Source organism: Rattus norvegicus, chromosome 2 (genome assembly GCF_036323735.1).
Source record: "Rattus norvegicus strain BN/NHsdMcwi chromosome 2, GRCr8, whole genome shotgun sequence".
Taxonomy (NCBI): Eukaryota; Metazoa; Chordata; class Mammalia; order Rodentia; family Muridae; genus Rattus; species Rattus norvegicus.
In genome coordinates this window covers 58,073,813-58,097,874 of record NC_086020.1, presented here as the reverse complement: position 1 = coordinate 58,097,874, position 24,062 = coordinate 58,073,813, and the positions used below count along the sequence as shown (strand labels likewise).

Here is a 24,062-nt window from a genome sequence, read left to right as displayed (position 1 = left end):
TCTGTAGGAATCAATCGGGAACTAGTCTGAAATCCATGCCGTTACCTCTCTGTATTCCCTACAGCCTGGTGCGTATGAGAAACCCTTGCTGATCTGGAGCTTTTAGCTGTCCCGTAAGCCCTGTTCTTCATAAAACAAAAATCTAGACGACAACTGAGGGCTTGAGAAATCTATAGATTCTCAAAATCCCATATGTTCCCTTTTGCTCAGTTTCCTCATTTCTATGATAGCATAGTAAATGGATGGTAAATGTAGTAATCTCTAATTCCTGGGATTGCTCTGAGGGAGTACCTGTGAGGCACAGATTGTGCTTTCTTTTCACTCTTCAAGTGATGCAACGTGTTAATAGGCAAATTAAAACCTCACAGAGCCCAGAATTATACCCTAGTGACTAACTTTTGTTGTTGGTTTTGTTTTTTTTTCTTTTAATCTCTCCAAAGTCAGCCACGCACTCAGACAAGAATCTGTAAATTTTTCTATGAAGGTCTAGTTAGTAAATATTTTAGACATTAGACTTGGCTGTTGCTGAAGATATATATAGCGTGCCTGAGTGTGCACCAATAAAAGTTAATTTACAGACACTGAAATCTGAATTTCTTATGTTTGCGCACCATCAATAATTTATTTATTCTTCAAAATTCTAAAAATGCCAAAACTATTGTCCATCCATAAGCAAGCTACGTGAGCTGCCATTATCCTGTGGACTTGTTTATTGAGCTTGTAGTCCTGGGATTTATCTCCCAAAGTTTAAGAGTCTTTAAAAACTTTGGAGAGTTCTTTTTTTAAGTAGCCATTTTGTTTTAAGCTTGGAAGGAGCCAATTAGTACATAAAGATGAAATTGTTCCTGTGGCAGAGCTCTGTGATTTAATTTTTGAAGAATCTTCTTAAAGAAGAGACCCGGGAGCCTCAGCCCAGCAGCTGAGAGGGGTTGCAGGGCTCGGTTTGAGAGAGGAGAAACATGGGGAGGGGAGAGCTGCCGGGCTGGGCTTTTCTCCAGGGCGGAGGAGAGGACTGTAAATTAGAGCTCCACGGCTTTGTAAATCTTTAGAATGGAAAATGGACGCGGAGACTAAAGGAGGAACAAATCACGGGTTTCACTCCTAGCGGAAGAACCTGCATCCTAAGTGTGTATCTGCGCATAAACATAACTGCAAATGCGATTCTACATTCAGGGTGCCCGCTGCCGTAATCGCTCTATTGATTTGCTAATGCCTGGATTCATGTAAATCTGAATTACACCCATTTGCACAACTTTATTGGCTTTGAGGGGAATGATTCACCTCGCTGTTTAAATACCTGATACCTATTAATTGCCCCCTGGAGGCCTTTGTGCATGCCATCATACATTCATTTAGGATCAGCACACCCATATTTTATCCTCGTGCTAGAGAAAGAGAAGACAAACTAAAGCAAATGATAAGAAAATATAATTTCTCAAACTCAAGGCGAACCCTGCGCTCTGCCCAGAGCCACAACACTTTTCTGTTGGGTTCATCCTGTGGGGAATGCGGCATCCCTAACACCTCAGGGGGACTCCAACTTTAGTTAGGGTACCCACTGCTCAGGTCACACAGACTTCCACAGAGTCAGCACCCTCATGGTTCTTGTGTGGCAAATTAAGAGTGAAATCTGTGAGCCACAAAGGGATGAGTTTTAGAAATAAATTTATTACAAATTCGTGGGTGACGGCATAAGGAAAGGAGGGAAGAGGGAACTCCCATAGAGCAGGGGAATTAGGAGAAGCCATCAGTATCTCTATTAGACTGCTGATCTTAAGGGCTTTTTAAAGGCTTCTAGCAAAGACTAGCAGAGGGATGAGAAGGTGTCTGGGTATTTTAGTTAATGTCCTACTGATGTGAGCAGACACCATGACCATAGCAACTCTTCTAAGGACAACATCTAATTGGGGCTGGCTTACAGCTCAGAGGTTAAGTCCATCATCAGTCATGGTGAGCAGTGTGGCAGCGCATAGGCAGACTCGGTGCTGGCGAGGGAGCTGAGAGTTCTATATCTGGATCTGCAGTGAGCAGGATGAGAAAGTGAGCCACTGGGCTTACAATGAAGCCTCAAAGCCCACTCTGAGTGACACATCTCTTCCAATAAGGTCACATTTCCTAATGCCACTCCCTAATGACCAAGCATTCAAATATATGAGTCTATGGAAGCCATTCCTACACAAACCACCACACTGCCTTCTCTCTGTGTTAGCCACTTCCTCGTATTTCCATTTCAGGCAAAGATCACCTTTAGGAGAAGAGCCAGCAAGGACCAGGAAGCAGGACTTTTCTGGCCCTTCTGGCCTCCATCACAGTCATGTTCAGAGCTGCTGATCTGGGGTCATGCTGATCTGGGGTCATGCTGATCTGGGGTCATGCTGATCTGGCCTGCTCAGGTAGAACAGCATCTGTCCCATATTCACACCAATCACTTCCTAGCCTCTGAGTTCCCGTTCCGGTTAGGTTCCTTGGTGAGCATCTAGGATAGCAACAATGGTTCTCTCGGTATATACCAGAGTCTGGTGTGTTCTCACCAGGAATTCCAGGTTCTTATGTAGATCAGACAAGGACAGGTGGAGAGTGGTAGAGGGCGTACATTCTTATAAAGTGCACCTGTGAAGGAAGAGTGCATTTCTCATGGAGAAAGTGGGCCAGAACTAGGCAGAAAAACTCAACGGAACGCACAGCATCCATGATTGGGACTTTTATAGGATATTTGTATGTAGTCAGTTTTTTACAAATGCTTTATCTGTAACACAGCAGTCATGGTAGGGAGGGGCTTCTAGTCTTGTTGCTAGATAGTTTCTTTGACACACTGATTTTGGTTTCTCCAGCTACAGTTTAACATAGTCTAGAGGTATACAGAATAAGCTTGCAACAGTGACAGACACACACAGACACACATACGGACACACACACACAGAGACATATACACTCAGACACAGACACACAACACACACACACACACACACAGATACACAGAGACATACACACCCAGACATGTAGGAGGGGTACAATGGGTCTGATGGCCCTTATCTGTTAACTGAATTCTGAACAAATATTTACACACACCTTAGGTGTTACCAGTCTCCTAAACAGGTAATAAAGAGATGGGCGAGCGAATCATATGAGGCAAGCTTAAAGAAGAGCTTGTCTGTAAATGCTTGCACAGTCTTGCCAGCATCTGGACAGATAGGAAGAGCTGTGTTGTAAGAGCTGTGGTTTCCAGATACAACATGCAAAATTGACACAAATGGCCCACAAGTAGAAATTATGGGGAGTAAACACTCTGACTCCTTGTCCTCCCTCCTCCTTCTGCTGGTGCTTCCTGATAGCTGAATACACCAGAGAGCCAGACGTGCTAGCTTCCCAGAGCACAGCGAAGAGTGGAGCAGGGCAGTGTGTAGGTCTGAGGCCAGAGATAGGAAGGCACTCCAAGAGGAATAGTACAATCAAATAGAGCAACAGAATGGTGCTGGTTATATAGGTTATATTGTGTGTGTGTGTGTGTGTGTGTGTGTGTGTGTGTGTGTGTGTCTGTGTCTGTGTCTGTGTCTGTGTCTGTGTGTGTGTCTGTGTGTGTCTATGTGTGTATGTGTGTGTCTGTCTGTGTGTGTATATGTGTGTGTGTCGTGTGTATGTGTGTGTGTCTGTCTGTGTGTATGTGTGTGTGTCTGTGTGTGTCTGTCTACGTGTGTATGTCTGTGTGTCTATGTGTGTGTCTTTCACTTGCTTAAATTTAGGGCACAGGTTTACCACCCATCTGTATATTTAGCATGTTGCTCTGAACATAGGCAATGATGAGCTCCCTAGTCAGGTCTCTGTGTACTGAGGCTTATACTCACAGAGCTGGAGAGGGGTCTCCTCTGCTTTGCACAGAAAGAAGCACATCTGTAAGCACTGTAGCCTTCTCAAGGTTACTCACTGGCAGATCTGCATGGAAACCAGCTGGTGACTGATTTCCATACTAGATCTGTTAGTGAGTGAGTGTTTCTTCTTCTTAAGAACTGGCTCCTTACAGTTTTCAAAGTGTATATGTTGTCTTGTAGAGCTAGCAGCCCTGAATCTGTTGCCTGCCTGTGGATCCTCTCCCCTTATCTAAATATCTTGTCTGGCCTCAGTGGGAGAAGATGTACCCAGTCCTTCAGTATATTAATGTGCCCAGTGGGTACAGCCCCCTTTGGCAGGATAAGGGAGGAAGGGTATGAGGGGGAGGGGCTTTCAGGGAGTGTGAGTGGGATGTAAAGTGAATAAATTAATTAATTAATGGAGAAAAAAGAAGAACCGGTCCCCTGGGTGCTCAGGGAAGATGTTTCATCATTGCGATTGTGGGATGGAGGGGGTGGAGAGGATGGAGGGGGTGGAGGGGATGGAGGGGATGGAGGGGTGGAAGGGGGTGGAGGGGTGGAAGGGGGTGGAGGGGTGAATAGGATACCTACATAGGCTGGGTACAGTTGGGAGGACTAACTAGGGTCTGAAGGTCACTGGAATCCACTGACCTTGGTTGTTTCTCGGGGCAACATGGGGATTCTGAGAGAGCTGGAGCCACTAGCTGAACAGAGTGTAAAGTCTTCCCTTAGATTTTAGCAAAATTGTTTGAATGAGGCTAAGAAAATCACCACATTAAATCCCAAAACAGAAATACCATCCTTGTTTCTAAATAGAAATGGGTTTCATGCTCTATAATGCTTAATAGAAGAAAAAAAACCAACAACACAAAATAGTTTTAAAACCCAAACTGCAAATCCTCTCTAACCTTAGTATCTGAAGGAAGATAGCATCTTATTATAGAGTATCTGCTGGAATTTTAATGGGATGATGAGGTCATAAAACATATACTCTGTTTTGCTACAAAAATACTGAATATGAATGAATATAGGCCTGTCTCATTACGTTAAGAAGGATGGTATATTCCGCTGCGAAGTTCTGCCGAATGCGTCTAAAGAGATGTCCTTTGATGGCTGTTTAGATCGCTTTACAAGTGTGGCCACATCAACTTTCCTGCTGCTGCCTCTGACCACCCTCTTCTTTTTTTCTTCCATGTGTTCATACATGCATGTATAGGTACAGTTCACATGTGTGTGGACATACATGTGTTTACATATAGAGGTCCAGGATTGATGTTGGGGATCATCTCCAGTCTTCAGTCTTGTTGCTTGTGGGCAGAGTCTCTCAAGAAAATCCAGATCCCACCCCCACCCAGCCCCAATATGTCCTGCTAGCCAGCTTGCTCTAAGGCTCCCCTGTCATTTCCTTCCTAGGCCAGAGTTAGAGACAGGCCACCACACCCACTCCTTTTTCCTGGCTACTGGGAGACCAAACTTGAGCTCCTTGCTTCCTTGGGAAGTGTTTTAACTGTTGAGCCATCTTCCCAAACCTCCCTCTGCCCCATCTCCTTATCTCCCCACACTACCCACACTGCAAAGGAAAATGAAGTCACCTATAGTAAAGATTTGCCTTTAAGTTCAGGTCTCCTGCTGGTATTCTTCAGGGTAGGCTTGTCTCCCTGACCTCATGCAAAAGCATCACAGGAAAGGAAATCATCTACAGTGGGAGTCTCCCTTCGCCTACATGTCTAGTATATGGGTTTTTTTCTTTCACTTAAAAAGTTAGTGTGGTTCACAGTCAGATAAGAATCTGAGCTTGCAAAGCTGCCCCTATGCGCCTATCAGAGATCTGGACCTGAGGATGAGGGACACCTTCAGATTAGGAATATAAAGTTCACCAAGACCCCGCCAGAGACTCTTTTCTCTTTTAAAAATGAGTGAATCTCCCCTTCAGATAAGATGGAGGATTAAAAGCCACCTTTGCATGACTTGGCGAAAGATGAGTCAGATGAGGAAACGAAGGCCCTACTCCTACAAGAGAAAAGGCTGAAGAGGAGAGAGAGAGAGAGAGAGAAAGAGAGAGAGAGAGAGAGAGAGAGAGAGAGAGAGAGAGAGAGAGAGCGCCACATCCAGATTCTCTGTGCAAGTAAGCCAAGCCACATTACTTCCTCTGGTTGGGGTCAGTGGACTCTATCAGGGCTGCTCTGCTTTTCCCTGGATGTAGGAGCCACAGGACTGGCAAGCAGAAGAGATACTGTCCAGGCTGCAGAGATGTTCCTAGAAACTGAATACATCCTGTTCAGGGCGATAGGCTGTGCAGATGGACGGGAAGAGTGTTGCAGGAGCCAGTAGCTGAGATTCTCCACAGGTATTCTGGAGTAAGTCTCTAAGGAGGTACCATCCCTGCTACTTCTGTTAACGGCCCCCCAGTGAGATTGCTACAGAACAAGAGAAGTGGGCTGCTGAGGCTTCACATGGGCAGGCCTTCCATGTGGCCTCAGACTCACTCACGGAACGGACAATCCCTCACTGGACCACCCAGTGTACCGGGACATAGACAGTAGCAAGTAGACATTTCAGATCCCAGAATTCTGGAAATAATAGAAGTCCCTTTAAATTAAGAAGGACATACTGACCGGTGGTGTTTAAAGTATGGGGACTAGCACCCCTTCTCACACCTGCAGAGGGAATTATGGGAAAAAAAAGGAGGAAACCTACATTGCCCCAATTCAGAACAAACCCTGATGGGGTTCTATATTCTATTTTACTTCATTAATTATTATTATTCCTTGAATTTATTTTTGCTTTGAAAACGTTTAAACTTCTGTACTGTAACAGTTTGGCTGTTGTGTTTTGGCTTGTATCTCATCTAAGTTGGCCTATGTGACAGTTTTTTTTTTTTTCCAGCACCTATTCTTAAAATATTTTCCATGTTTCTCATAGTCTAACCTGTGTATTTTTCTTCTCCTTTACTTTTTCTTTTCACCTTCCCCAATCCCTCCTAATCAACAATTTAATCACTGATACCTTTATCTTTAAAATCTATAAACTTCATTTCCCCCAACCAGTACCCCAGTGCTGCTGTCTCTGAATCTCACTTGGGTGGGGCAGGGCAGGGCATGAGGAATTAACTGCTATTGCAAGTTAACACTGGGACTGCTGTTAATCTCTGTATCTATCTGCTGCTGCAGTCAGCTCTCTCCTTAAATAATACTGCAGAACATAGAACATATCCTGGGACCACAGCTCATCAGAAAGACTCAGATAAAACAATCAAAAAGATCAGGAGGAAAAGTTAATAATGGAGGATACATTTATTCCAATGTCTCTCAAAGCACAGCCAAGAAACACAACACACACACACACACACACACACACACACACACACACACACACACACACACACACTTCCACAAGCTCACAATTTACCAATACTGGACCCCAGAGATAAAGAGATAGCCAAAATGGCAGAAACAGGTTTCAGAGTCCTACTTTTAAAGTAACCAAAATAAATGGAATAATGAAGTAAGAAAATCAAATCAGGAGCTTAGATAAGAAAGTTAGCAAAGGGGATGAAATGTTCAGCTACTTAAAGGAGAAATTCAAAACCAGAGGGAAAAAATCAGCATGGAAATTGAAATTCTGTGGTGAAAACAAGCAAATCCATGCTGGAAATGAACGAATCCATCAGTCAAATGGAAATCACAGTGGAAAACATTGCCAGAGCAGGAGACCAAGAAGAATGAGTTTCAGATGTGTAGGACAAGATGGAGGTGATGATTTGTTCTGACATATACAAACAAGAAAGATTCGTAGGCATGACTGAACTGTCTAAGAAGTGTGGGGTACATTCAAAAGACCAAGCCTAAAAGTACACAAGGAAGAAGAGTCAAAATTTAAAGACAGAAAAATTACAGGGCTATGGAGGTGGCTTACTGTTTAGGGACACTTGCTGCTCTCCCAGAAAACCTGGGTTCATTTCCCAGCACTCACATCAGGCAGTTCACAACCCCCTGGAACTCCAGTTCCGGAGGATTCTCTTCTGGCCACCATGTTCTGCTAGATTTCTTAGATAGCCCAGGTCCACCCACTCAGGGATGTCACTGCTCACAGAGGGCTGGGTTCTCTTACATCAATGATTAATTATGAAAGTGTCTCACAGACAACCAGTTGAGGCAATTCTTCAGTCGAAGTTCCTTCTTCTCAGGCCAAATGAGGTCCATGCTAAATTGACAATTGACACTATGACAGTGTTTAGCATAGTAAGCCAGTAATCCCTAATACTAATAGCAGAGGAAGAAAATCAGTATTATAGCTACCAATGATCCCACCAGCCAGATCAAAAATCCGCAACACCATAGGGAATGGGGAACCCCTCTCAACAAACAGCCTTAAATGCAAGTATTTTCAACTCACCATTGAAAGACACGGATCAGCTGACTCAGTTATAAAGCGAGACCCACCCATGTTGTTATGTTCATTGGTGCCCTTGTTTGGCTCATATTGGGCAGTTGATGAGACTTTATGAGCGCAGCTGCTGACGTTACTAGGAGACATACTCTCACAGCAAACCCATGACCCTCTGACAGGAATATATATGTATATACATGCATGCAATAACAATGAAAATGAGGTCATAGATTTGAGAGTAGGGAGAGGTATATGGAAAGATTTGCCGGGAGGGAAGGGAGAAATATAGTAAGCACATTGTATATTTAAAAACCCCAAGATCAAACTATTGGCTGTCTCCAAAAGCACATTTCACTGGCAAGGATGTCCACAAACTGAGGGTCAAAGCATGAAAATCAATTTACCAAGCAAATGGGATCTGAAGACAAACTGGCATCGTTATTCTGATATCTGACATAATAGATTTCAAATCAAATTAGCCAGAAGACATAGAAAAGACCACTACATATTAATAAAGTAAAAAATGAATCAAGAAGATATAATATTTTTCAACAATTATTGAGGTTCTCGAGTAATGAAACAAATACTGAAAGACATGAAAGTCAGACAGGAAGTGACACAATAGCAGTGGGAGACTTTGATATCCCATTCCTATCTTCAGAAGGTCTTTTAAATTAAAACCAATGATGAGACTTCAGAGTTAAACTATACCATAGATAACTGTGTTTAGCAGAGATTAACAGGACATTCTATTTAATGGATGCAGAGAACGCATTCCTTTCAGTAGCCCATAGAATCTCCTTTAAAATCAACTAATGAATAGGAAGCCAATAGAAATAATTCTTGTGTTTTATCTGATCATAACCCTTGAAACTAACAGCAATAAAAACGTCAGAAACTACAAAGATACTTAGAGGTGGAACAATTTGAATGAATAGTGAGTCACCGAAGGGTGGAGGAGAAAACATTTCAACCTACAGAATCAAATGGAAATGAATGAATAAGTTAGCAAACGTGTGTAATATAGCTAAGGTCATTCTAAGAGTAAAGTGTATGCATATAAGTGCTTACGTACAAAGACTTGTCACAGTCTCAAACAAACAACCTAGTAATCCAAGGCAAGTTTCTATAAAAACGAGAAGCCAGACCTAGATGCTATACAAAACAAGAAATAATAAATATTAGAGCATAATTTCCTGAAAGGAAGATTGAAAGAACGAGATATCTAATCGATCAAAGCTTTTGTTCTTTGAAATCTCGGTAAGACTGACAAACTTCTCGGCAAACAAATCACAAGTGCGGGAGAGAACTTTGCCAATCGATGAAATCGGGAATAGAAAGGGGAATATTACGACAGACCCAAATAAAATGCACGGGCTCATTAGGAGATAGTTGAAAATCTTATATTTCAACAAGTGAGTGAATCAACAATGAACACAGTTTTCGAAATACATTTGACCTACTGAACTCAGGTCAAGGAGGCATCACAAGCTAAGACTACAACAAGCAACAGTATTTGAAGCAGGGATTAAAACCCCTACAGAGAAAAGCCCAGAGCCAGGCAGGCTGACTTCTTAGCTTCCCAAACTTTTAAGGAAATGCTAAAGACCTAATTACATTAATACCTTTCAAACTGTTCTACAAAATAAAAAAAGGGGGGGGGAGGAATACTACCAAACTCATGCTATGATGCTGAAACTTGAGGACGGGTCTACGTGTGCTATAGTGGCACAACCATTATGGGGATCACCAACCACTTTATGCTCGGATTCCAGACCAACTCAGGAAGAGAGAATCCATATCTGACATTGTAAATGCAATCAAAAGCATTCATAGGCACTAGATCTCCCTAGTCCTAGACTGTTGTTCAGTTAAATCAACATAGCATTAAACTGTCTTCTAAATTCCTGTTTATACCCTCATACAAGTGATACTCTCCACTTTAATCTGAGAAACTTCTCTTTGTGGCAAATGGTGTTAATGCAAAGACACACAGCTGCGCATGGCACTGAGGATAAGTGACTAGAGGGTGTTCTGTCCTAAACAAGAAATTTGAATCACCTCCCATAAGGTTCTGAAAACATCACAGGATGCATGTAAGAACGAGCAGAGAGGGAGAAGGACTATTAAATGTCGTCTGTGGTTATGACACAGCCATTGCAGTCACAAGTGTACAGTAGCTTAGGTGGCCTATGCTGGTCCTGCATGAAATTAGCCATGTCAACAATCATAGATGTGGACGGTATTCGTGAGGTCATCTCTTAGCATCTTAATCAGTGTGTACTTGCTAATGAATCCACCAAACCTATGACACAAGCAGAGATCCTATTTCTTTAATCCGATACATGAGGTTCTGTATGTGCGGGGTATGTGTATAAAACTCGAAAGGGGACCATGAAGAGATGAAAAGAGATCTTAATGGGAGGGAGGGGATAAATGAATATACGTGTGATGATCAATATTGTTTACTTGACAAGATCCAGAATCACCAGAGAGGCAAGTCCTAGGGTGAAGCTGCGAAAATTTTTCTAGATTAGGTTAATTGAGCTGCGAAGACCCACCCCAAATATGAAAGGTAATGCCACGTGGTCTGGGGTCCTAGACCCAGTCAAACAGAGAAAGCAGGGGCAGTGGTTAAGAGCAGAGGACCCAGCTTTGGTTCTTTTTTTTTTTTTTTTTTTTCGGAGCTGGGGACCGAACCCAGGGCCCTGCGCTTCCTAGGTAAGCGCTCTACCACTGAGCTAAATCCCCAGCCCCGAGGACCCAGCTTTGATTCCCAGCACCCACAGCTGTTGTTAGTCTAGTTCCAGGAAAGCCGGTCTCCTCTTCCGGTCCCTTCCAGCTCCAGGCATGCATGCTCTGCACTTACATACATGCAGGCAAAGCACTCATATTTGTAAACCATCAACCAACCAATCCGTCAAAAATGATTTGAGAGAGAATGAAATCAAATCAGGAACCAGTGCTTCCTTACTCCCCCCTTTCTGTGGATGCAGTTGACAAGCTGCTTCAAGTTCCTGCCAATGTCACCTCCCTACCATGATGTTCCCTCAAAATATGAGCAAAAGAATCTTCTTTTATTAGGGTGCCTCCATTTGGTGTTTTGTTACATAATGCAACATGTGTCACGAAAAGAGGAGACAGGACCAGCAGGAAGGGACGGGAATAGAGAAACAGACCAGGAAGAACAGAGTGTTAAGAAAAGCTGTAAAGAGGCCCACTATTCTGTGAGAACTTAGGAAAAACTAAAGAGAGGGGTTGGGGAGGGGTCTGTAGGACATTTTCTTTGTCCTGGACTTGGATAGAAAATTGATGTTGCATCAGTGAGGGGATGTTCTGGGGCTCAGGTCCCCTTCCCCCAGGAGAAGACTTGCTGACATCTCTTACAGCTAAATTTACACAAGTTATCATGTCTTTCGGTGAATTATAAGATGACTACAGGCTTAATGAGGAGGGGACTGAGAGACTCCAAAACTCACCCACAGCTCCCTAGGGGTGTCCTCCAGCAGGTGGCGGTAATTTACAAGTCATCCAGCAGGTGGCGATAGCTCACAGACGTCCAGAGCAGGAACCGCAGGGTGCATCAGAGTAGCCTGAATTGAATAGGGACTAAGAGAAGTTCTATAGATTGCCCTGAAGCTGGGTTTCTCCTTTCTTTCTTTTTTTTTGGGGGGGGGGGTTTCTCCTTTCTTAACCAGTCCCGGCCACAGTAGGGCTATGCTTTACAGATCTACATTTTAGTTCTTAATCCAAAAGAAAAGCTTTCAAGTTTATAAAGAACTCATAGTCTTGTTTCTTTTTAAGGTAAAATATGCTTAGAAAGTGTTGCAACCTCATTGATAAGTGGATATTAGCCCAAATGCTCGAATTACCCTAGATGCACAGAACACATGAAACTCAAGAAGGATGACCAAAATGCGGATGTTTCACTCCTTCTTTAAAAGGGGAACAAGAATACCCTTGGCAGGGAATAGGGAGGCAAAGATTAAAACAGAGACAGAAGGAACACCCATTCAGAGCCTGCCCCACATGTGGCCCATACATACACAGCCACCAAACTAGATAAGATGGATGAAGCAAAGAAGTGCAGGCTGACAGGAACCAGATGTAGGTCTCCCCAGAGAGACACAGCCAGAATATGGCAAATACATAGGCGAATGCCATCATTAAACCACTGAACTGAGAACGGGACCCCCCGTTGAAGGAATCAGAGAAAGGACTGAAAGAGCTGAAGGGGCTCGAGACCCCATATGAATAACAGTACCAACCAACCAGAGCTTCCAGGGACTAAGCCACTACCTAAAGACTATACATGGACTGACCCTGGACTCTGACCTCATAGGTAGCAATGAATAGCCTAGTAAGAGCACCAGTGGAAGGGGTAGCCCTTGGTCCTGCCAAGACTGAACCCCCAGGGAATGTGATTGTTGGGGGGAGGGCGGCAATGGGGGCAGAATGGGGAGGGGAACACCCATGTAGAAGGGGAGGGGGAGGAGTTATGAGGATGTTGGCCTGGAAACCGGGAGAGGTAATAACAATTGAAATGTAAATAAGAAATACCCAAGTTAATAAAGATGGAGAAAAAAAAAAGAAAGAAAGTGTTGCAACAATGAAAACAGTTAATTAGGATGACTGAAAACAAGTTAAAATCTGTCACAGGCTACCTTCACCCTTTTCTTCATGCACCACCGCCAGTTGGAGTCACCCTAAAATCACTTCACTGAAGAAATGTTAGCATCTGGTTTATGAGCTATTGTTGTGAGGAAACATGGCGACCAAAGAGCAAGTGAAGGAGAAAAAGGTTTATTCAGTTTACACTTCCAGATTATAGTCCATCACTGAAGAAAGGCAGGACAGGAACTTAAGCGGGGCTGGAACCTGGAGGCAGGAGCTGATGCCGTGGCCATGGAAAGGTGCTGCTTACTGGCCCACTTCACCTGGCTTGCTCAGCCTGCTCTCTTATAGAACCCAGGACCACCAGCCCAGGGATGGCACCACCCATCATGAGCTGGGCTCTCTCCAGTTGATCTCTAATTGAGAAAATGCCTTACGGCTGGATCTCATGGAGGCATTTCCTCAACGGAGGGAGGCTCTTTCCTCTGATGACTCTAGCTCAGTCAGTACGTGAGCCTATAATGGCTATTTTTCCTGTTTGACCACTCATTGACATAATTCTAAATCTATGTATTTAATGTCTCTTTAATGCCAGGCAATTTCTGGGTAGCGAGGTATTAGCAGTAAGTAATACAGCCAGTGTCTCTGCAGATTTAGAGCTTACATGAGGATCTACCTTGGTTAAGAAGTAAAAAATACAGTATATGTGTATGTGTATGTGTATGTGTATGTGTATGGATATGTGTATGGGTATGTGTAGGTATATGTGTATGTGTATGGGTATGGGTATGTATATGTGTATATACATACATGAGAGAATTGTTATATTTCATAAGTAATGCATTAGTAGTGATAAGCAGTAGGGGAAAGATAGAAATAAGTACCAAGTCACTATCAGGTTGTATGGCTGGCTTTAAACCTCCCAGTCACTAAGATACTTCTAATGCGTCTTAGCCTCCTCTGTTGCAGAACCCAATTTATGCACATGGTTGGCACTCCACATGCAAAGGTAGAGTCGCTTCTCATTACCTGAACCTGGACTTCCCACCCATCTCTCACCGGCTTCCTTTTGGAGCCATAGGTTGTAGTGTCTATAATCCTAAGTGCAGACTTTCTACATTCGTTTTCTGAGCTGCTTCTTTAGTGACAAGATGTTATGTCCTCAACAAGAAGTGTTGAGGTTCCATTCCCACCTCAGTATGTGTAGGAATACTTCCCGACTCAAGCATACACTGTACCCTTCTGCAAAGTTCAGCAGCTCCAGCAGGAATCCTATCACAAATGGAAGACACTGTGCAGTTTGGTCCTGTACCCTAAGAGTTAGTTATAAATCTGAGAGAAGTTAATAAACACCTGCTTCTGGCCTTCACAGGCACACACACATACACACACACTCACACACATGAGCACACATATATGCATGCATACACCATGTACATATATACATAATTTAAAATAATAAATTTTAAAGCAAAGAAGAAGTGCGTGTGTGTGTGTGTGTGTATGTGTGTGTGTGTGTGTGGTTTTATTAGTATCTGACACTTGCTGAACTAGAACTTTATATTTTTAAAGCTTTATATTTGGCTCCATTTTTTAAAAAATATTGCTTATGGCCCACTGAACTGTTTTCACAACCCTCTAGTGTCCTGAAGTCTGTAGTTTGTATAATACTGGATCAAGTACATCAGGAAATTAGAGTTTTGTGGAAAGTACATATTAACATCTAAAGGCTTAGAGGAAGGGAAAATTAGTTATGTCCATGAATCTTGCATATATTTACTTTTGACAAGTTTCTTTTGGAGGAAGCTGAAGCTTTGAGCCAAGAGTTCATGGTCAAGTCCCCTGATTATATGCATCTAAAACACCCTGAGTGCCTGTGTTATACTGTGTGCAGTGCGAGCAAACGTGCCCTAGTATGTAGAGGAGGGCAGTGGTGGCCTTGTGCTGAGGACTCTGGAAAGGGGATTTCCAGTAATCTTACAGTAAGGTGATATTGAGGATGGCTGCTAAAAGTGGGACTGCACTTCCCCAGGAGGCTGAGAATGTGGAACATGGGATCCTGCTGAACATATCTTTTGATTTATTGTTAAGTAAGGTCTAGAAAAGAGAGTATGCTTAGACATTGTTCAGACACAAAAGGGTTCAGAACTCCAAGGCGAAGTTAGAACCTAGCCCCACACCTGCTAATGTGAAACTACACCCTTCATTCTCATATTTAAAATAGTCCATGTTCCAGCCCCAGCTAACTCTGCTGCATACATTTTTTTCCCTGGGTTTGGGGCAGGAATCCTAGCAGATGGTAGACCAGTTGTACCAACTGACTTGAGGGTCTCTGTGGTCTTTTTATATTCTCTTCCCCCACTCAGTCAGCTCTTTGGTATTTTCTCAGGGTGAAAGTTTAAAAACACTGTAGAAACTCTTCCATCAGAAAGCAACTTGTGGTGGATTCTGTTTGTTATTCAGACAGCGAGCTCTCCGTCTTAGCAGTTCATGATTTTCTTTCTAATGGAGGTGGCCTTGTGATGGTTCATGCTCAGAAACCCTCTGCCGCACCTCGAGTTCCTCTCTGGCTCTGTCTTGCTTTAATCAATATGCCAATACTTATTTGAACATGAGAGCAGATTACTCTTGTTTCTATTTAAAAAAAAGAAGGCTTCTTGGGCACAGATTAATCTCATGGCCCAGAGAGAGGCTGGCTTGCTCTTGTCACAGACTGTCTGGAGTTTTCAATTACTGTTGAGTATGATTATGGATCAGAGAGAGGCTTTAACCTAGGTGTATTCTCTGGGGTAAAACTGGCTCTGCTTGCACAAACAGAGAAGTATGTATGTCAGTGAAGGCTGCGGTTGGGTCCTGCCAGCTTAATGGCCACTGACCTACTCCAACAAGAAGGAGGCTACTTGTTGCTTAAAGTCATAAGAGCTCGGGCTTAGTCAAGGACTCTGAATGCACAGCTAGCCCTTTATGTCTGTAGACCCTGTAGCTGTAGATTCAACCAACAGCAAATGGGACATATTTGGGGTGGGGGGATTGTGTTTTATTAAAGACATAAAGACTTTATTTTCTTGCCACTGTCCTCAAATGTTGTGTGACTTTTCCTCGTAAGAACATGAAAAGTGAACAAATGTTTATTCACCCGAGATAGGGCATCTAGGACAGCCCTCGCCCGCCCGATAAGAAAGATTCCATCCAAGGCTATTTTCATGAACCAGTGAGTTGTATTGAGGGTTTGTACAGGGGGTTGGGGATTTAGCTCAGTGGTAGAGCGCTTGCCTAGGAAGCGCAAGGCCCTGGGTTCGGTCCCCAGCTCCGAAAAAAAGAACCAAAAAAAAAAAAAAAAAAAAAAGGAGGGTTTGTACAGGAATGTGCATGCATGGTTATTTACAAGAGTGTGGGAGGCTCAAAGGCAGATGGGGGACCAGTCACAAAAGCTTTTGTCCCTGAACTTCCATGCACAACTTGTGGGAAGCCCCACTGAGGAGTCTGCTCTCCCCCAGTCATTCCTTACTGCTTATACAGTCTGAGGGAGAGGCCTTCTGAGAACTGTAGCTTTCTGGATGCCTTAACTCCTAATTTTTTTTTTTTCCGGAGCTGGGGACCGAACCCAGGGCCTTGCGCTTGCCAGGCAAGCGCTCTACCACTGAGCTAAATCCCCAACCCCTACTTCCTGAATCTTAATTGTTACTTTCTCCTTTCCTCCTTCCAGGAGGCAGCTAAGCAATGCAGGACCGTGTACACAGCATTCCCATTGAAATAGGTACTATAAAGAACCCACTGGTGGTTTAAAATATGCACGAGTCTGTGAAGCATATGAACATACTGTGCCATTTTATATGAGACTCGAGCACCCATAGATTGACTGTCAGTGGACACCAAGGCTGCACCCTATTTTAAGTTATGATATTTAACCACCCTGTGAAATAATTTGGGGAAGTAGATACATTTCAGTTTGTTTGTTTTTGTTTTTAACGTAAGGTTGAGGCCTTGTGTGCTCCTCCCTGCCCTGTCCATATACATCAAGGACTACAGGCAACTAAGGAATGCTGAGAGCCAGAGAAATAGTCTTCTCCAGGGAAGAGCTCACCAATTAGTCATCTAATACCAAATGATCAGCCTTGAAAATATACATTCAAGTAACATGATACAGACTGGTCATGTATATTTAGGAATATATGTATATACATAGATGGATGTATATAACAATTTTAATGAAGAAAGAGATCATGAATTTGAAAGAGAGCAAGGAGAGGTACAAGAGAGAGTTTGGAGGGAGAAAAGAAAAGAGGAAATGATGTAATATAATCTCAAAAATGAAAGAATTTTATTTCAGTGTAAGGGCTAACAATATGGCTCAGTGTAAAGTGCTTCCTTCACAAGCATGAGGACCAGAGTTCAGATCTTCATCACTGAGTAAGCCAGGTGCAACTACATACACCTACAACCATAGCATTGGGAGACAGACAGGTGGGTACCAGGGCCTCACTGGCCAGACAGTCTAACCAACTACAGATTCAGTGAGAGGACCTGGCTCAAGAACTAAGGTAGAGGACAAACAAGGAAGACACCCCAAGTGATACTTTGCCTCCACACATCCAAGTACAAGCACGTGCATATGTGCACACACTAAATGAAATGTATGGTATAATGAAAATAAATCAATTAGATGTAGCCAATAAAAGTCACACCCTGATGAGGTGAGCAACCAGGCATTTTGGCCCTCCCCTATACTCCCAGCACTTGGAGGCTAAGGCAGGAGGATTGCCATGAATTTGGGGTCATCTTAGGCTACATATTTAATTCCAGGCCAATCTGGCTACTGATATCTGTATATCATTGAATGAAAAGCTTTCTATTAAAGTCTAATAGCAATTTAATATAATTATTATCCAATAATTATTAGATAATCTAATAATATAATTAGATAATTATATCTAATAATCATTATCTAATAATTATCTAATAACTATTAACTAGTAATTGTTGCCCAATAATTATTATCTAATAGTTATTATCTGGTGATTATTATCTAATATTATTATCTAATAATTAGACCAAGAGAAGTAAAAATTTGAGTTTTTTTTTACTAGATGCAGTTGTAATAAGAAATTGTCAAAATTCAAGCAAGCAGTGATAGCAAGTTTCAAAGTGGTTTTATTGTACATGAAGAATTACATTTTGTGTGGCTAGATTCCTTTTTACTGTTCCTTATAAAAAATTAAAGGTTTCGATTTGAAGTGTATCTGACTGCTTGCAGATCCATTCAATTCAAAAGAAAGAAAAGCCTTAAAATCAAAAGCACTCTGGTCAACCTATTCCTCAGATCACTCGGCTTGTGTCTCATTTTTTAGAGGCCACCAACAAATAGCCTGTGCTGCCAGAGGCCTGAATTATGTCTTTTAGCCACCGTTCAAGTTGATATTTCTAAAGTATCTCTATGTGTAAAAGGATAACAATACATCAAACAGATATAGGGAACAAAATCATACGAAGATGGGTATGCAGTCAGGCATTTTGGCTCTCACCTGTAATCCCAGAACTTCGAGGACTAAGGCAGGAGGATTACCATTAGTTCGAAGCCATTTTAGCCTACATAGTGAGTGTGTGTGCACACACACACATGCATGAGAACACAAGAGTATAGTTACATGTCTCTGTGTTTGCACATGGAGGTACACATGTTTACAGGTATGTGTGTGAAGGTCAGATGACAACATCAGGCATGTTCCTCAGGCACCGTGCACCTTCTTTTTTGATACATGATCTTTCCCTGTTTGGGTGCATACCAAGCAGGCAGGCCAATAAGTTCCACCTCCCCAACACAGGTGTTGCAAACATGTCCCACCAGACCCAGAATTGTGCAAATGGCCTCTGGGGATCAGGTCTGGGTCTCTGTGTTTCTTCAGCAAGTACCTTATGCACAGAGCCATCTTCCCAGCCCCATCCAAATGCCTTCATTCTTTTTAATTCAATCTCCCTGATGGTAGAGCCTCTGTTCACCACACCATGTACTACTTCCACTGTCCCTTCTGGGCTTGGGTGCCTCTTGTCTGCATAGAAATGAGTCTCTCGATTCTGAGACCCGTTGTTAGAGAGTAAATCTGTTGTCAGCCTGCCTCTGAACGAAGGACTCTTAGTTTTTGCTGAAACATTATCCTTAAATTAATTCTCAAAGTACGTCTAAAATTAATCAATACCTGCTATCCTTCTTTTAAATGATGAAAGATCCAGGGGCTTCACACAATTCAGTCCCCTCTTGTTTTCCATGGAACCTCTCACTATTTTTCTGTCCTATCTCATTTAATGGCCACTGCTTCAGACTTTGACAAAAGTAGAAAGCATTAACCCTAGGATTAATCCTCTTCCTTTTCCCTATCTCTTCCTTCTTCCCCCTGCTTCCCTCCCCCTTCAGCTTTTTTTTTCTGTAAATCATTAAAGGTCTGTCAGTGATACACTATCTCTGATAATGTCTTTCTTTCACGTTTAACACTGAACCATCATCATCTGAGCTCATCAAACACAGAACTCTGGGCAATTGTTTCCTAACATCACTGTGTCATAGGACTGGGCAGGGGTGCTAGTGTCTTGGGTTTGAGCAATTTTTTTTCTTTGGAATGTCTAAAAAGAACTGAACTGTGTGATTTTCCACAGAGGCCAGAAACACTCAGGACGCCGGTGCTTGGTCACATCACAGAATTAGTCCTCTTGCTGGGTAGACACAGGGACACATGCCTGCTCACACACAAACACATCTCATCTCCCTCTCTTTACCACTCACTCTCTTGTTCTGATTCCCGACCCAGATGCAGGATGTCCACTGAGCCCTGTCTGTGGGGAGCCACATCAGCATTGTGGGGCTTGCTCCTCTTTGTCCCACACAGTCCCCCACCCCCATACTCTGTTTGCCCACTAAACTCTTCCTGTTGGTATAAAAACATGCATTGTCTGCTCAGAAAAGGTCATGAAACCTAAAGGAAGAACCAGTTTGAAGGGTGCAAGGTGAAGGGTGAATGTGAGATGGAGGGCAGTTAAGGTTCTGACCAGCAAGGCCAAGTCACAGAAGGCCTTGGGAGACTTTGAAGTGACTCAGGCTGTGGCTCTTCCCCGTTCCCATTTCCCACCTGACCACACACCCCTTGTTCATGTGTATCGAGCTTCTTTCCATAATCCATCATCTCTCACAGAATAGCCTTTCCTCCCAGGCCATTCTTGTCCCACTGACCACAGAGGGTTTTGTTTGTTTGGTTGGTTATCAGCAAATCACAGCCCTTTTTCTCTTTGCCCACTTTCAGAATCAGCTTAGAAGAAAGTCAGTGCCATTAGCGAATAGGCATCCTTATATCTGATAAAGGCTAAGTTAGAAGGCAAGTTTTCTCTGAGAGTCAAGGTTGGTTTTGCCAGGACCCTCTGCCTGGTATGGAACCTGGGATAGCCTGCTTAGGAGGCATGGTCTTTGTGACAGTTCTACCTACCAAAGCAACTTTTGCTCCCAGCCCTGCTGTAGAAAGGTTACAAGAGGGACCAAGTTTGCCCCCAGTTCCTCTCCTTCCCCCAACATCTCTCAGTTTGTAAGTGTGGGCCAAATGCTTCTACCTGGTAGCTTGATCCCTACTTCCACCTCGTGGGGATAGATAGAAGAGATTGGACAAGATCTCAGTGATTCTTAGTTCTTATACTTCATCTTTGCCAGGGAAACTTCAGGGGTGAGGAAAAGCATCTCCATAGAGACTTCCACAAGACGAGCTGTTAAGACAGGTTCCCCTGAAGCCAGAGTAACAGATGATTCTGACAGTGATACGGCATGGCTTCCCAGAAGTCAAGCATACAAAGCTCCAATCCCCAGAGCATGTGAGCTCATTGTAAACTAGCTTTTCATCCTTGTAAGTGAAACTTCCCAGTTGTTTCCTTCTCAAACCTTGGTTGATATGTAGCTGTCTGAAGCACGTCCACATCAACAGTATGAATTCTAGGGTCACAGAAGTTAAAGAGCTCATTGGTCCTGCAATCTAATTTTCCTCCTTATTTATGCATGGGAAGAGGTGTGGGGCGGGGGCAAGAAGACAACCCTCGATGTCATTTTATATACACTGTCCAGTTTATTCATTGAGACAATCTCTCTCTGGAACCTGGATCTCACCAAGTCACCTTAGTTGACTGTCCAATGAGCCTCAAAGATCTGACAATCTCTGCCTTCCCAGTACCCAAATTACAAGTGGTCACCACCATTTCTAACTTTTTCTTCTATGGATTTTGGAAATTAAACTCAGGTCCTCATGTTCATGTGGTAAGCACTTTCTTGATTTAAGTATCTCCCCAACCCTCATTCCTTATTTTGTTGAGACTCATGGGCTCTTACAAGATTAAATGACTTTCCTAACAATGGAAGTATTATGTCCAGCTCACATGACCACAGATATTTCCAACTATATCATATTGCTCATCAGAGAAACAATGTGCAGGAAAACCATAATGTCTTTAAAAACTCAGACATATATGAACTTTATAAAATAAAGGGCATCCTTTTGTTGACCAACAAGATTTGTATTTTTTTTTCCTTAATGTGGAATATCCCAGAATTTGTTTTGCATTCAGTATGTGGTTTGACTATTATGATTCTAATAAGTGTCTGGTTTTTAATGTTCTCTTTTCTTAATTAACAAAGTGCCAAGTAGAAAGAGATAAGTTATGTACTTTAATTACAACAACCCCAGGGCACTTAGAGAATTCTTATCAGTAGCATAGAATGCACGGCCTACAAAATTGGTGGAAGCTTCATGGGTGTGAGAAGGAGGAGACAATTCAAAAGAACGATGGCTTTCACGTCCCAGGCCTCCTGCAGTCACACAGGGCCTGGTTTTATCTGTATTTATTTCCTTCTCGGTGAGCATGAAATCTGCATAATCTGCATCACTGTCAAAGACTGGAAGTTTGGAATGCTGCTGAGAGGCTGCTGTGCAGTGTCATGAGCTCTGTACGATGACTTCCCTCTTCTGGAACCTTCCACGGGCTCTCCAAGCCTCAGTTCACTCCTTAGTAAAGTAGATCTCAATGTCTGGATAGAAGGTGGGAGAGGATGGTCAGGAAGGAGAGACAAGGTAAATGACGACAAAGTATAATGTAGGAAAATGCCACATTTCATAAAGTGATCTGAAAGCTGCTCAACTAAAGAAGGACAGAAGTTGGGACAAAGAAGACATGAGGTGACATGGATGTGCCACTTTTCTTTGTGAAGGTCCTGGGGAGGCTGGAAGTGGCCGCTATGGACCTGGGTATATCACCGATACCGGCGTGAGTGAGGATGACGATGCATCAGAAGACGAGCTAGATCTGGATGTCTCCTTTGAGGAGGTATGGTCACATGTGATGTTGATGCCATGTCCCCGCGCTGACCACAGCAGGTTAGCCATGGGCCATGGACATGGAACTTCAGACTGAAATGGGCCCACTTGCTCGCAGTATGGATTTGTTTTCTCTGACTATGAGACTGGGGATGGGAGGTGTAAATTAGTACCAAGGAGTTTCCTAGCAGGCTGTTATGAACAGCCTCTGTCTATAACTAGCTTTGCAAAGCATATATATACATATATACATGTATATGTATATATATGCATATGTACATGGATGCACATATATGTGTCTGCATGTATATATATACATATATATACATATATATGTGTGTGTGTTGTGTATTTATACATGTATATATTTATAGATAGATTTACTACCCACAGAATCTTGTAAGATGAGGCCGTATAAGAAAATTAATGGTTTCTTGACAAAGCCATGCATTTTGTAATATTTAGTAAGAGCAAGGCATAGAATATCAGCTTTACCTAACCACAATGTTCTGAATAATACAGGGCAAGGTGCTTAACCCCCCAGGTCTCCAAGTCTTCCCCATAGACTGGGGTCAGTGTTCCTGTCCCACAGCCATTCTCGTGTTTTTCGACACTATTAACACTGTCCTGTAGCTCAAGAACCACATATGTAGTATAACGACTCCATGTTTACACTGAGCCCTTCCTTTCCTTCTCTAACTTAGGTTAAACCACTTCCTGCTACCAAAGTTGGGAATAAGAAGTCCAAGAAGACTTCTGTCTCCAACTCAGAGATGGACTCCAGACTTGCCCAACCTACCTCAGCATCTCTCCCTGAAACTACAGTGGCTGTGCCACCCACGCCAGCCCAACGGAAGGGGAAGAACAGTGTGGCCGTGATGTCAAGGCTCTTTGACATGTCCTGTGACGAAACCCTCTGTTCAGCTGACAGCTTCTGTGTCAATGACTACGCCTGGGGAGGCTCACGATGCCATTGCAACCTGGGCAAAGGAGGCGAGGCCTGCTCAGAAGGTAGGCCCTGGAAAAGGAATGGGCAGAGCAGTGTTAATCCTGCGGATACGGTTGTATGATACAAACAGAGCATCACCTAGTCCTTCTAAGAGAAGCCCTTTCTTCCATGTATTGATTGGTAAATTAGCCATCCCTCCAGGCAAAGTGAGAAGCAGCTTTCGTTGTCTTTCTGAGGGATAGCCATGTCTCTGGGTAGGTCAAGTGTGAGGTCCTTTGAAGCAACAATTTTGAAATCTCAATAGCACCAGGGAGGTGGACTCTGCCATTGACACATCTCTATCAAACATTCAGGAGGACAGAACATTCAGGAAGGTTGAGAGGGCTGATGTCAGAGCCACCTTGGGGACTACAAATGCCCAGCTTGAAAATGACTCATAGTGGGCTTTAAACCACTCATTTCTTTTCAGGGAAGCAGGGACCAATCTCCCAAATCCTATCCCTTCCAAGGAGTTTCAGAAGCTCCTTAATCTCAAGGGAGATGGGAAGGAAGCTAAGTGTTACTGGTTACATGGGGTTTCCTGGAGTGATAGGCAGACAATGGTGTGTGTTGATTTCTGCTTTGAAGAATGAGACAACAGCGTGCTTGCTGTCCCATTGTGCTTTCTCTTTTCAGATATCTTTATTCAGTATCCACAGTTCTTTGGCCACTCCTATGTAACCTTTGAGCCTCTGAAGAACTCTTATCAGGCATTTCAGATTACTCTGGAATTCAGGGTAAGAGCTGCTGGACATTTGAACACCAGTTTATATCAAAGGAAGAGTGGGAAGAGGGAAAGTAAAAATATCAACTTTGACCTGAAGTCAGTCACAAAATCCAGCTGGGGTGGGGTGGGTTCACAATGTTCAGCTAGGAAAGGGTTAGTGTGTC

The 24,062-nt window shown here is 43.1% G+C and overlaps 1 protein-coding gene and 1 long non-coding RNA gene across 8 annotated transcripts in view; one reads left to right on the top strand and one right to left on the bottom strand.

The window, feature by feature from the left end:
- The window catches only part of Egflam (EGF-like, fibronectin type III and laminin G domains), a 174,077-nt gene that overhangs the window by 106,136 nt on the left and 43,879 nt on the right, over positions 1 to 24,062 (top strand). For all 3 annotated transcript variants that reach the window (XM_006232013.5, NM_001108938.2, XM_017590987.3), the window contains 3 exon segments: positions 22,078 to 22,193; positions 22,888 to 23,194; positions 23,808 to 23,908. In XM_006232013.5, the coding sequence (XP_006232075.1) occupies positions 22,078 to 22,193; positions 22,888 to 23,194; positions 23,808 to 23,908 (524 nt within the window).
- Positions 20,922 to 24,062, bottom strand: part of LOC108349957 (uncharacterized) — a 33,700-nt gene continuing 30,559 nt past the window's right edge. For all 5 annotated transcript variants that reach the window (XR_005500724.2, XR_005500718.2, XR_005500721.2 and 2 more), the window contains 2 exons: positions 22,983 to 23,201; positions 20,922 to 21,897 (listed from right to left, as the gene is read on the bottom strand). This is a non-coding gene — a long non-coding RNA (uncharacterized LOC108349957). The remainder of the gene's footprint in view (positions 21,898 to 22,982; positions 23,202 to 24,062) is intronic.